The sequence below is a fragment of the Trichomonas vaginalis genome, chromosome I, assembly GCF_026262505.1.
Source record: "Trichomonas vaginalis G3 chromosome I, whole genome shotgun sequence".
NCBI classification, from domain to species: Eukaryota; Parabasalia; order Trichomonadida; family Trichomonadidae; genus Trichomonas; species Trichomonas vaginalis.
This window is the reverse complement of record NC_067203.1, coordinates 8,921,693-8,936,556: the sequence shown is the minus strand read 5'-3', so window position 1 is coordinate 8,936,556 and position 14,864 is coordinate 8,921,693. Positions and strand designations below refer to the sequence as shown.

The following is a 14,864-nucleotide window of genomic DNA, read 5'->3' as shown; positions in this document are numbered from 1 at the left end:
ACAAAATTTAATTTTCAGCGGAAATTTAATAAGGTTATTTATTTCATCAAGTTCAAAAAGTTTATCAGGTTTTGATTTAAAATTTTCTTCATACCATACGATAAATGATTCATTTAAATAACTTAAAATTGTGTTAATATCCCCCCTCACTATCACATTATTTATATACATATCATACGTTTTTTCATGGTCATCTTTAATAAATGATATATAATCCGAAGGGTCTAAAAGAATGGGATTAAATTTACCACTCACAGAAACGAGAGTAACATTATAAATTCCACTAACTGTTAAATTTAATTCAAGTTCTCTATAATATCTTCTTCCATCATTCTTTGCGAATATTTCATTTATCTTTTCGAATGAATGAAACACATTTCCATTAATCGGTTTAGTGTTTGGCATCAAATAGTTAGTCGTCATTTATTAATAAATAAAAAAATCAAAATTAAAAGATGGAAATGAATTTTTAATTTTAATGAAATAATCAACTATGGCTGCAGGATTCTTTAAAAAGTTATGGGATAAAGTAAAAAGAGGAGCGCATAAAGTTTGGGAAGGGATTAAGAAAGGAGCAAATTGGATATTTAAGAATAAAGAAGCAATTAGTGACGTTGCTGAACAAATAGCACCTAATGTTCCGGTAAGGGAAGTATTAAATAAAGGAGATAAGGTTTATCGTCGACTACAACCGATATTGAGATAAAAATAATATTTATTTTTCCACTACTTTCCTCCTATTTTATTAAGTATTCCTTCAGCAATTCCACCAACTGCGTTACCTGCTTGTGCTCCCATCGCTGGATTACCTGCTTTAGCACCTAATACTCCACCTATGATAGTTCCTGCCGTTTTCGCTACTGGTGCCAAAAAGTTTGCAATGGGTTTTATTATTTTCTGATGAACCCAACTTGCAGCTTTCTTAATTCCTTCCCATAATTTTTTAAAGAATCCTGCCGCCATCTCTGATTTAATATTAATTAAAAAATATATTTCATCACTTATATTCTAATTTTTATTTAATGATAAATGAAACCGATTTTAAAAATAAATGAAACAGAGGAGGAAGAAATAAATGAAAGTGAAAATGTTCAACAAAAAATAAACGTTGTTAAACCAATTACTGAAATAAAAATTTTTTCATCTGTTGAAGAATTTAATGATTATTATGCTAATAATAAAAAATTATTTGAAGAATTGACAACGTGTAAATTGAATAAAATGTTTAAAGTTGAGGACAGAGTCCAAGACCCGGAGGGTCATGGATTCAAAATTTCAAAAATAAAAGGTGTGGTTAGTTTAAAATCTATTCCTCAATCAAGAATCACCTCATTAATGAAAATAGATGATTTAACAAAAAGAATAGAAATTATTGAAGAGCGAATAAATCAAATTATTGATTTCATAAATTCAAATAATCATTAGTTTCTTAAAGTTCAATGTTGAACTCATCAAATTCATCTTCATCATCATTACCTTTAGTGAGTTTATTTACTCTTTCAACTTTATCTTTTGATAGTCTTTCGTTTAATTTTTTCTGAAGTTTTTCGTTACCAAGTTCTAAAATTTTACATGGATGATATTTAAATCCGTTAAATTCTTTTTCCTCAGTTTTAATCATTAATCTACAAAGAACTTTAGTGAAAAGGTTTTGTTGTTTAAACCACTTATCCTTAATATTTGTTATAAATTCAATATCCGGAATTAATTCCAAATTTTTGAATTTTCGATTAATTTACCATCAAATGCAAAAGCAATAGGTTTAATATTAAACTTACCTTTATAAAATAAACTTTCTATGCAATCATCAAAATAAACGTCTACTTGTTTAACATGGGTGAGAATTGGTGAAAGTTTATTCATTAATTGATTCACAGTCACGAATTTTGATTCACTCATTTTCATACTAATTAAAAAAATAAATTATTCAAAAAATGTAAGACATGAATTTTTAAAGTTTATTTTTTTATTTTTTTTATTTTTTTTTATTTCATTATGTGTGGGTTTAGTGAAAATTTCTTACGATTCTGAAAATTTTTAAATCTTGATTTATTCAAAAACGTAAGAATAAAAACCGTAAAAATCATACATTTTTTACTTCATATGTAAAAAAAATGATACAAAATCGCTCAAAAATGTATGAATTCTTACGTTTACAAAAAAAGTCACAAAACCCGTCAACATATACTACTAATAAATTAATTGAAAATGCAAAAATTTGGGAATTAATTCCCGATATTGAATTTATAACAAATATTAAGGATAAATGGTTCAAACGAATTCCAACCACAAAAGTTCTTTGTAAATTAATGATCAAAACTGAGGAAAAAGAATTTCATGAATTTACATATCATCCATGTAAAATTTTAGAACTTGGTAACGAAAAACTTCAGAAAAAATTAAACGATAGACTTTCAAATGATCGTATTGAAAAAATAAATAAACTAGCAGAAGTTGCATTTAATAATGAAATATTTGATGAATATAACCTTGAACTCAGTGATGAACTTTAAGGACCCGGGCTCAACGAGTCATGATTTATGAAATCAATTATTTGATTCATTCTTTCTTCAATAATTTCTATTCTTTTTGTTAAATCATCAATTTTCATTAATGAGGTGATTCTTGATTGAGGAATAGATTTTAAACTAACAACACCTTTTATTTTTGAAATTTTGAATCCATCAACTTTAAACATTTTATTCAATTTACATGTTGTCAATTCTTCAAATAATTTTTTATTATTAGCATAATAGTCATTAAATTCTTCAACAGATGAAAAAATTTTTGTTTCAGTAATGGGTTTAACAATGTTTATTTTATTTTGAACATTTTCACTTTCATTTATTTCTTCCTCCTCTGTCTCATTTATTTTTAAAATCGGTTTCATTTATCATTAAATAAAAATTAGAATATAAGTGATGAAATATATTTTTTAATTAATATTAAATCAGAAATGGCTGCAGGATTCTTTAAAAAGTTATGGGAAGGAATTAAGAAAGCTGCAAGTTGGGTTCATCAGAAAATAATAAAACCCATTGCAAACTTTTTGGCACCAGTAGCGAAAACGGCAGGAACTATCAAGGTGGAGTATTAGGTGCTAAAGCAGGTAATCCAGCGATGGGAGCACAAGCAGGTAACGCAGTTGGTGGAATTGCTGAAGGAATACTTAATAAAATAGGAGGAAAGTAGTGGAAAATATAATATTATTTTTATCTCAATATCGGGTAGTCGACGATAAACTTTATCTCCTTTATTTAATACTTCCCTTACCCGGAACATTAGGTGCTATTTGTTCTGCCAACGTCACTAATTGCTTTCTTTATTCTTAAATATCCAATTTGCTCCTTCTTCATTGTTTCCCAAACTTTATGCGCTCCTCTTTTTACTTTATCCCATAACTTTTAAAAGAATCCTGCAGCCATAGTTGATTATTTCATTAAAATTAAAATTCATTTTCATCTTTTAATTTTGATTTTTTTATTTCATCATAAATGACGAACTAACTATTTAGTGCCAAACACTAAACCAATTAATGGAAATGTATTTCATTCATTCGAAAAGATAAATGAAATATTCGCAAAGAATGACGGTAGAAGATATTATAGAGAACTTGAAAGTTCATGCTATGACTCTGATACTCCATATTTTGATGATAAACAAACTCATTTAAGAATTACAAATCCGGCTCATGATGTGAACCAATTAGGTGACACATATATTAAACGCAAAGTTAAAGCAACTCTAGTTTCAAATAAAGCTTTCACATGTGATGCCGCTTTTAAATGCATGCGTTTATTCGTTGGTTACAAATCATCAAATCAAAGCTTTAAACAATTAGAAGTAGAAACCGAAAGAGGTGATGCCGGTTATCTTCAGATGGATTGCGCCCGTGAATCTTTCGCATTTGCAACATATAAACCAAAATCAGAAAGGAAAGTTAAAAAGTTTGTTCATTCGTTATATAATAATGTTCAAAAATATGATAACTCAGTATGTGGTAAATATATTGACCCTTCAGAAGTTTTCAAGAAAGCAAATGAAGAAGTTGATGTCACTTTTGATATGATTATTCCGGTAAATGATTTGTTAGCATTTCAGGCGTTCGATGATTATCCAAATCATTTGGTGAAATCATTTTGAAATATTATGTTTTCAGGGATACTTTGGTATTTTGTCAGGTTGACCCGTTAAGAGTTGCTGATTTACAAAATTACGTTTATGAAAAGATAACTGATGAAAATTATGAAAAGATTATGAATCATGTTTATAAATATGATCGCAAATTCCAACAAATCGGACTTCCTGCAAAATTAATTACAAGCTTAGCCGCTACATCTGCTGACGCAACAGTTGAAGACGTTATTATTTCATGCACAAAGATGGAAGTTTTAGAGGATAAATGCATTACACCAGGATACGGTTTAATTGAAGAATCAGTTAAAGCAATACCACGTTTATTCAGTAAGGAAGATCCATTCATGATTCCAGCTCAACATATTGACGTTCGTTCACTAAATGGAGGTTGCATCACTCCTGAAGGTATCAGTTCTGATTTCTCATACGCTCTTCATAATGTTACAGATGTTGTGTTAACATTTCCGAAGAATGCAATGCAAAGAACGGTTTTAGAAAATCCAATGCTTCGAGGTCTCAGGTCACTATAGATTCCAGAAACTTCCCCGATCAAGCGATGACCACAGTGGGTGACATATTCTTTACACGTATGCTTCAAGCTTTGATTTAGATGGAGTGAATGAATGCACAGAAGAATACGAGGACTCATTAACTAGACCACTGAATGATGATAATGGCACGCCATTAGCTAGAACATGGAAAGACCAAACTTCATTCTTATGCACTATTCCAGTTCAACGTGATGGAGCGGGTATATTCTTTGATGGATTAGAAACTTTCAACTCACAAGTTACAGTACAAGTGAAAGCTTATCCAATCATTCAGGGTGAAAATGACACTTACTGTTCAAAGGTGACAAATCCTCCTCAGGTTTGGTTTACTAGGACTACATATTGGACATGGACACCGGATGAAGGTTTGAAATATCATCCAACAGGTACACCACCACAGTATAGAAGTTCATATGATGAAATATTGATGAATAGAAATGTTTAAAATTATAAATTTATTTTTGATTAAATGGATTTAAATTCAATTATGAAGAATTAGCAGGAGTATATAATACATACGTAGATGATATGATTAATGAAGCATTGAGTGATAATAGAAATGCTCTATCTAAGGAAAAATTAATGAAAATTCCATATTCTGAATGTTACTTAAATTCAATCACTGCAGCAATTGGTAAACAAAATAAAGGTAAAACATTAACGATATTAAAACAAATTATCATTATTGCTAACACTTCACCTATTCACATGTGTTAATTTATATCAACCGTTCAGGTTCACCTTCAGATGATACATTTGAATCATTAAAGCATTTAATAAAAATTCCAATTATTTATTTATCACAAGAAGAAGCAGAAGATTATTTGAAAAACTTTTTAATGTATAAAGAGTTATATAATACAATCAAGAAGCAAGGATTAGAGGATAAAATTATTGATAAACAACGGGATGAATTATTTGAAACACTTTCTATTTCAAATTTTGATAAAGAATTTTTGCATTCACTAATTTTTCTAGATGATGCCGTGAAATCAAAACTAATAACTAATGAGAAATCATATTTTAATCAATTATTAACTCAATGTCGACACATTCAGTGTTCATTCTTTTGGCTGTTCAATACTTTAAAGCATTAAGCACAAACATTAAATCAAACCTGTCCACCCTTTTCATTTTCAGTGGTTTTAGTCGTCAACAGTTGAACGTTATGCTTTATCAAGTGAATTTACCAATGAGCATTAATGAACTTTACACACAATATCAACAATTAGGAGAACATGGAAAAATAATAGTTGATTTAAATAAAGGTTCCATTAAATTCGAATAACTTTTTTATAATTAATTTTTATTTTTTATTTATAATTAAACATGACAGAAATGCAAATCTTCTACAGGTTCCATTAAAACAAGGAACAAACAAAAAGGGTGCATATAATAGAACTATGAAAGTTCCAGACGGAATGAAAGAATTAGTCCACATTGTTGCCGGTCTTCAAAAGGATGTTAAACAAATGAGAAACGTTTTAACATTACCAGAAGCTCAAGCATATGCCAAACGTCATGGACCAAATTGGGAAGCACATGAAGCAGACATTACAGGACCAAATGGAAAGCCTGATGGAATAAATGAAGTCTTTGTTACTGATGGTCAAGGAAATATTAAAGTCATAAATGGGTATAAATTAACAATGACGGATTATCCTAAACGTAAAGCATATAATGAACGTTATCCTATGCAATTTGATGAAAATGGAAAAGCTGTTAAACAACATATCGGAGACAGTAAAGATGGACCAATTCTTTCATACCGTCATAATCCATATTCTTATTTCAATGAAGAATTAAACGCTATTGAAGAGGGACCGGATGGATTACCACGATATGTTAATCAGTTTGATGGTCAATATGCAAATTTGAGACCTGAAATTCCAGCTAAGAAATTCTTTAAAGTTGCTTTATTCGATCCAGTGTTCAATGAACAGAAAGAAGCAATGAAAGCAGAATTTAAACCAATTCAAGTGGCAAGAATTTCTTCATCTTCACTTTCAGAAGCGTTCAAGGAATTGATAAAGAAACCACTTTATTCTCAACAAGGTTATAACTTTGATTTAATTAAAGAAAGTGATAGACGTAAATTAGAAAAATCGGATGGTTTTAAGAATGCATGTAATGAAATGATTAAAGATATTGTAAATGATAAAATAAGACTGGAAGAAACTCAAACCATTATCAATAACATAATTGGTGCAGTTACAAAGAAAGTATAAGCAAACAAGGATGAACCTTGGGATATTACCGTAACAACTAAATAAAACTTTAAATATATTTTTCTTTTTTTTATTCAATTATAAATGAGAAGACGTTTCACAAGTCAAAAGAACACAAACGCAAAAGCAGAGATTACGGTTGGTTATAATGTAAATGATGATAAATCACGAATTATTCAAAATGTTAAAGTTAATGTTAGTCCTGAATTAACAAGGTCAGCAACTCAACCAAATTTATTAACTCGTGACTTACCGAAAAAGAGGAGGAGCAAAATAAAGAAGATGGAGACCCAATCATTTTATCTGAACCAGGTAAAGAACCTGTTGAAATTCCCACTTATCCAACATACCCAGCACCACTTGATAACCCATATAAAATAGACATTAATTCTGAATTAATGAAAATATATCGCGATATCATAACTGATAATTATGATTCAATAATAAATTTAATTGACCAATCCGGTTTAATTATTTTACCTTATGAATCATTAATTCACATTATCGCCATTCTTTGTGATGTTCAAGATTCAGACGTGAAGATTCAATTTTTCATAGATGATGAGGTTTCATGCTGCGGAACAGTTGCAAAAATAAATCCTATAAAGGATATTAGCACAATTAAGATATCAAAGAACGGAACAACAACTGAACTTCATTTAACATATAATGATATTTATAATAAAATAGTTGATGAATATAAAATATCACTTGAAAAATTCTTTGTTAAGGCTATTTAATATTCAAGCATTAACATTATCGAATAATAATCCTTTGAATCATAATCGATAATAATTGACCTTTCACCAGTTTCTATCGTTTGTTTTATTTCTTTTTGTTCCCCACTATCCGGATCAGTCATTGTAATTGTTTTTGTTATAGTATCTGCTTTATCTTTAACTTCAATCTTTTTTCCATCGGGATATTTAAACCAAAATTCCAAAAATTCGATATTGTCAATCTGTTCATATTTTAATCTATCAATTACATTTTTAATACCATCTGAAAATCTTATGAAATGGTCATTATATGGGTTTGATTGAACTAAATTTGAATGAAGTGAAATATAACCTGATGATGAATATGACATCGACTCATATTTTCTGAAAACACTAAAATTTATAACATGAATGAATTTCTTATTCGTTGAATTTATGAATTCTTGAGGTAATCTTATTCTAGTTTTATTTATCACTGGAAAATAACGCTTTACCATATTTTTAATCGTAATAAAAATGTCAATTATCAATATTATTTCGAATAATAACTGTGAATTAAATTTAACAGTTAGTGGAATTTATAATGTTACTCTCGTTTCTGTGAGTGGTAAATTTAATCCCATTCTTTTAGACCCTTCAGATTATATATCATTTATTAAAGATGACCATGAAAAAACGTATGATATGTATATAAATAATGTGATAGTGATGGGATATTAACACAATTTTAAGTTATTTAAATGAATCATTTATCGTATGGTATGAAGAAAATTTTAAATCAAAACCTGATAAACTTTTTGAACTTGATGAAATAAATAACCTTATTAAATTTCCGCTGAAAATTAAATTTTGTACTCCTCGTCTTCGTTCATTGTTGGGGATATTAAATTTTGAAAAAGATGTTGGGGATGTTTTGTATTCTGACACTGGTTCCAATTTCATTTTAATCAAATGTGATAAAGTTAATACCCCAATGAGATTTTCACATCAAACATTAGACCCTAACTCTTACCCATCAATACAAAACATTTTATCCATCAACTTAAACATATTTTCTTTATCATATCCATTTCAATTATCCGGGAATTCATTTATTCTTCATTCAAAAGATTTATCAAATATTAAATTTAGAATAACTGACCTATTTGATTGTGATTTAGAATTCATGAATGAAATATTATGGCAATTTCAAATAGAAAAAATAGCTGATGAGATAACGGATTAAATATTTATTTTTAAATCGTAATAAATGATTAAACAACAGCAACCACAGACCATTACATACGCCACATATGCATATAATTCAAAGACGGCAGAACAAACGCAAAGGTTGAAATATGGAGATTTGGAGATAGTATTGAAAAATGACCATTTTGAATTCGTTTGCAAAGGTGGTGCGGTGATATCAAATATAAAAGAAATTTTATTTATGAATTCTAAAATTAAAGGAATAACGGATGATATAACATCAATTCCACCAGAAGAACAGAGATATTACGCATTAAATGCATTTCCTAAAGTTTTGAAGATTGGAAGATTTAATTTAAATGAGGAATTCATAAAAGGTTTCCTAAATGACATAATGAAGAAGGCAGATAAAACATATGTTAACGATGAGTTAGCATATGTGGCTAGTGCGTTAGTGAAGAAGGCAGATAAGGAATATGTGGATGAAAAAGATAATGAAATTATAGAAAGGGTTGAATGGTATCATGAACGGACATCAAAGATTTTAAAAACTAAAGCTGATACAGGATGGGTTTCAGGATGTTTAGACCTTAAAGCGGATAAGGAATATGTTAACAATGAGTTAATTAAGAAGGCAGATAAGGAATATGTTAATACTGAGTTAGCAAAGAAAGCTGATATATCATTTGTTAATGAAGAAATAAAACAATCGGAGGTCTATTTTACCCCACCATTTTTAAATTTTATGAAATCATCAGATAAAACATTTGAAGATATTGAATGGTTATGTTTCGATGGAGTGACCATGTATTTATTTTATACAGGCGGAGTGCTTTATTATTTTAAAACAAATGATTTTAAAAACTATGAATCATTTACTCCATCCGTTTTGAATCCTGATACACGAGAGCCAATCATTAATCCAAGAATTTTTTATGTTGAATATAATAACGGCAAATTTATGGGAATGATAACGGTTGGAGATGATTTTTGCCCTTGTTATTCATTCGATTGTATCCAATGGTTCAAATGTAATTTAAATCAAGATGTTAAATTTAAATATCCAAATAATCCTATTAGATGTGTTAATAATAAATGGGTACTAATTTATGAAGTCAATCAAATTTTCATTAGTGAGGATGGGATAAATTATTATATGTTTAGTATGATGTCATCAGATTTGAAAATTGATTATACAAGTAAATGGTATTACATTAACAACATGTGTTTTATCCTACAAAATGATAAAATTTATAGATCATATTCAATACCATTTGGTCGTTTTGAACAAATTTTTCAAGCTGATGGAGACATTGAAGCTTTATGTTATGCTTCAAATGTTTGTGTTCTTGTTTCAGGTAGTATGTTGTATTCATATCCTGTAAGTTATAACAGACATATTTATTTATCACAAGATTTTTCACAGGATCCAGAGAAAACACCAAATTGGGAATTGGTTTATTCATTCACTCCAAAATTTACTCGAAATTATAGATTTACAAATTTGTTTTATATTGATGGGTATTTCATTGCTTTTGGATGTGGTGATTTAGTAAATATCAGTAGTGATGGAAAAAATTGGTCTGAAATCACAAAATTTCAAGATGTTAAAAAAGCAATTTTCAAAAATAATATGTTAATATTGATGACAATACCAATTTTAACTTCTTACACGATTTCAATATTATATAATAAATTCAATATTCATAATGGATTAAATAAGAAAGCAGATAAGGAATGGGTTAATACTGAGTTAAAGAAGAAAGCAGATAAGGAATGGGTTAATACTGAGTTAAAGAAGAAAGCAGATAAGGAATGGGTTAATACTGAGTTAATACAATGTTTGAATGATTTACCCCATTGGTTCAATATATACATCAATGAATTCAACAAATCCATCAACATTATTTGGATTTGGTACATGGCAGCAGATAACCGATCGTTTTTTATATTGTACAAACTCATCAAAACAAACCGGTGGAAGTAAAACAATTATGGGCGAAAATTTACCTGCTCACAGTCATTACGTTAATTTAAACACAACCGAAGCAGGATGGCATAAGCATAGATATTGGGATTGGTCAGGAATGACAAAAGGTAAAGGATATGATGTTAAAGATGACGTTAAATTTGCTATTAATTGTTACTGGAACGATACACAGGGTTCAGGTAATCATACACATAATGTTTCAGGATATACACAAACGACGGGACAGAGTAAAGATTACATGCCGCCTTATATGACAGTTTATGCATGGTTTCGCACGGATTGAAAGTCCTGAGCTCCAATTCAGCATACCTCATTAATGAAATTACAGAATTTTTGAATAAATGAGGGGGGGGGTCACCATGTGTCACCAGGTCATTTAACTTCTTTAAAAAATGAGACGACATGACATTGTGTCAACAACACGAGAGGAAGGCAATAATGACTTATTTTTGAAGAACTGAAGGTGTCACCAGGTCACCATGTGTCACCAGGTCATTTAACTTCTCTGAAAAAATGTGACAACATGACATTTTGACAACAACACGAGAGGAAGGCAATAATGACTTATTTTTGAAGAACTGAAGGTGTCACCAGGTTGTCATGTTGACGACATGACATTGTGTCAACAACACGAGAGGAAGGCAATAATGACTTATTTTTGAAGAACTGAAGGTGTCACCAGGTCACCATGTGTCACCAGGTCATTTAACTTCTCTGAAAAAATGTGACAACATGACATTTTGACAACAACACGAGAGGAAGGCAATAATGACTTATTTTTGAAGAACTGAAGGTGTCACCAGGTTGTCATGTTGACGACATGACATTGTGTCAACAACACGAGAGGAAGGCAATAATGACTTATTTTTGAAGAACTGAAGGTGTCACCAGGTCACCATGTGTCACCAGGTCATTTAACTTCTTTAAAAAATAGTGACAACATGACATTTTGACAACAGTGACGGAAATATGATGCGGCCCAAAAATAAGGTTAGTTTTAAAATTATTTTTATTTTTTTATTCCTATATAAATGACAGCAACAAACAACAACAACAACTTTATCGTTTCTGATGAAAAAGTTATTGATTCATTAGTTGAGGAATTAGTTGTGGCAGAAACTAAAACCCTCAACGAAAGAATTAATGAAAACAAGATTGATTTACATAACTACCTCAAATATGATGGAGGAAGAGGAAGGAAAACTGGTACAGCTTTATTAGTAAATAAAATTTCGAATTTAACGATTATAGATGTTGATATCAATAAATCATACAATGATGAACTTAAAGAAACAGTTAGAAAAGACATTTTATCAAAACTTTCGGATAAAGATGTTATCGTTAAAACCGCTTCAGGAGGTCTTCACATTTATTGCAACACTAATTTCTTCTATTCAACCTCGAACAGAATGATTAAATGTTATTCCTGCAATGATTATGATATTGACATAATGACTTCTATGGATGATTCAAAACGTTCTTTAGTGGTTATGGCTGATTCAAGAGTTCGAAAGAATGCAACAGAACCAATCAATACATACTCATTCATTCGTGGAAGTTATGATTCAACATTAACTAGAACAGTGAATGATATATTAAATGATTTGAATATTAAGGTAAGAGTTGAACAGAAGAATGAAGAAATAAAGACTATCATGAATGAAAACAAAGATGTAAACATTGACGATAAACTTGCCCAGAGCATAGTTGATGGCATCTGTGATTTTGAAGTACATAATGGTGGAAACATGAATTTAGAAAAAGAAGTTACATTATTCACACTGTTTCAAGCTATTAATTCGTTACCTAATCATTTAATTAATGAAGCCTACGATAACGTTTATAACTTCTGCAGTTTAACAGAAAATGCAAAAAGTAATTTTGAAAAAGCACGTGATAGATATGCATATTTAATGACTTCTCCATTTGTTTTGGTGAAGATTCTAAAACTTTATCAAAAGGAATATTATGATGAATATGTTTTGCCTTTATTACGTAAGCCAAAAATAACATTTGATATAAAACTTGATGACTCGTTTTTGATAACAGATATTAGACGCAAGGCTGAAAATCATCAGTATAAAAACAGTTCTGAAGTAATTGAGGATTTATCACGTGTAATCCGTTTTGTAGATTGTGGAAACAAATATTTCATTCAAAAGGACTATAATATCCACGACAAAATGAATCAAATATCATTTGTTCTTCAGTCAAACATGAAAGAGTCACTCAAAATGATTAAATTATTTAATGAAGAAGGTAAAACCATAACAGCATGGGACGTACTACTAAATCAATTATCCTCATTAACTGTTAAGGGTGTTTGCTTTAAATCAGATTCCCCAGATGTTTTCTCAACGTTTCAAGGTTATAAATACAACGTTCTCGAAAAGCCTGATTACTCAAAAATTGAGATGTTTATGGATTTCATTAAAGAAGCCATTTGTGATAATAACGATGAAGTGTATAAATACCTTCTCGGCTGGATTGCATCAATGATTCAACATCCTGGAATCAAGAATGAAACAGCAATTATTTTGAAAGGACTTCAGGGAACAGGTAAAAACAGATTTACAGACATTATTTCTGAACTCCTCGCTGGTTATTCATGCAAAAACATTACTGAAATAAGTGAGTTAACGGGTAATTTCAACTCAGTAGTTGAAAATAAAATGTTTCTTGTACTTAATGAACTCAAGAATGTAGGTGAAGACAGACTCGCAAACTTCAACGCTTTGAAATCAATTATAACGGATAATGAGATAAGAATTAATGAAAAAAATCAACCCAGAAGAACTGCTCAGAACGTTGCCAATTTCATTTTCGTAACTAATAACGTTTACCCTGTCAAAATTGAAGTTGGAGACAGAAGATATGTAGTTTTAAGAGTTAATGGTAAATTCAAGGGTCAATTTGATTACTTCAAGAATTTGATGGATTCATGCACAAAGGAATTTTATGATAATTTACTGACGTATTTTATCAATTACGACCTTTCATCATTTAATGTACGAATCATTCCGATGACTGAAGCCAAACAAGATTTAATTGAATTATCAACAAATCCTTTAGATGTATGGATAAATACACATTATGATGAATTGAATGCAGGTATGACATGTAAAAATGCTCTATTCTGCAAACCATCAGACATGAAAGACAAAAACTTTCAAATGAGTATTAAGGATAAATGTGATAGGAAACAGATAAGAATAGATGGTAAACAAACATGGTGTTATGTTTTGAAAGAAGAAATGAAAGGATTATATAAACAGGTTGAACTAAACGATAATGAGGATTCATTTACTGACGATGAAATACCTGTAAATGATGCTTTATAAAGTATGATTGGAATTTATTTTTGCCTTCCTCTCGTGTTGTTGTCAAAATGTCATGTTGTCACATTTTTTCAGAGAAGTTAAATGACCTGGTGACACATGGTGACCTGGTGACACCTTGAGTTCTTCAAAAATAAGTCATTATTGCCTTCCTCTCGTGTTGTTGACACAATGTCATGTCGTCAACATGGTGACCTGGTGACACCTTCAGTTCTTCAAAAATAAGTCATTATTGCCTTCCTCCTGTGTTGTTGTCAAAATGTCATGTTGTCACTATTTTTTAAAGAAGTTAAATGACCTGGTGACACATGGTGACCTGGTGACACCTTGAGTTCTTCAAAAATAAGTCATTATTGCCTTCCTCTCGTGTTGTTGACACAATGTCATGTCGTCAACATGACAACCTGGTGACACCTTCAGTTCTTCAAAAATAAGTCATTATTGCCTTCCTCTCGTGTTGTTGTCAAAATGTCATGTTGTCACATTTTTTCAGAGAAGTTAAATGACCTGGTGACACATGGTGACCTGGTGACACCTTCAGTTCTTCAAAAATAAGTCATTATTGCCTTCCTCTCGTGTTGTTGACACAATGTCATGTCGTCAACATGACAACCTGGTGACACCTTCAGTTCTTCAAAAATAAGTCATTATTGCCTTCCTCTCGTGTTGTTGTCAAAATGTCATGTTGTCACAAACTTTAGAACAGCATAATT

At 30.1% G+C, this 14,864-nt stretch overlaps 2 protein-coding genes across 2 annotated transcripts, besides 1 other annotated feature; one reads left to right on the top strand and one right to left on the bottom strand.

The window, feature by feature from the left end:
• Positions 1-726: 726 nt before the first annotated feature.
• On the bottom strand, positions 727-963 carry TVAGG3_0954760 (N-acetylmuramoyl-l-alanine amidase family; the record flags this gene model as incomplete). The annotated part of the gene is made up of 1 exon (XM_051253323.1): positions 727-963. The coding sequence occupies one exon, from the start codon at positions 961-963 to the stop codon at positions 727-729; it is 237 nt and encodes a 78-aa protein (XP_051078897.1).
• A 1,573-nt stretch (positions 964-2,536) lies between these two features.
• Positions 2,537-14,864: part of a mobile genetic element that runs on past the window's edge.
• TVAGG3_0954750 (uncharacterized protein) lies at positions 12,469-14,154 on the top strand (the record flags this gene model as incomplete). The annotated part of the gene is made up of 1 exon (XM_051253322.1): positions 12,469-14,154. One exon carries the CDS (start codon positions 12,469-12,471, stop codon positions 14,152-14,154), a length of 1,686 nt encoding a protein of 561 aa, XP_051078896.1.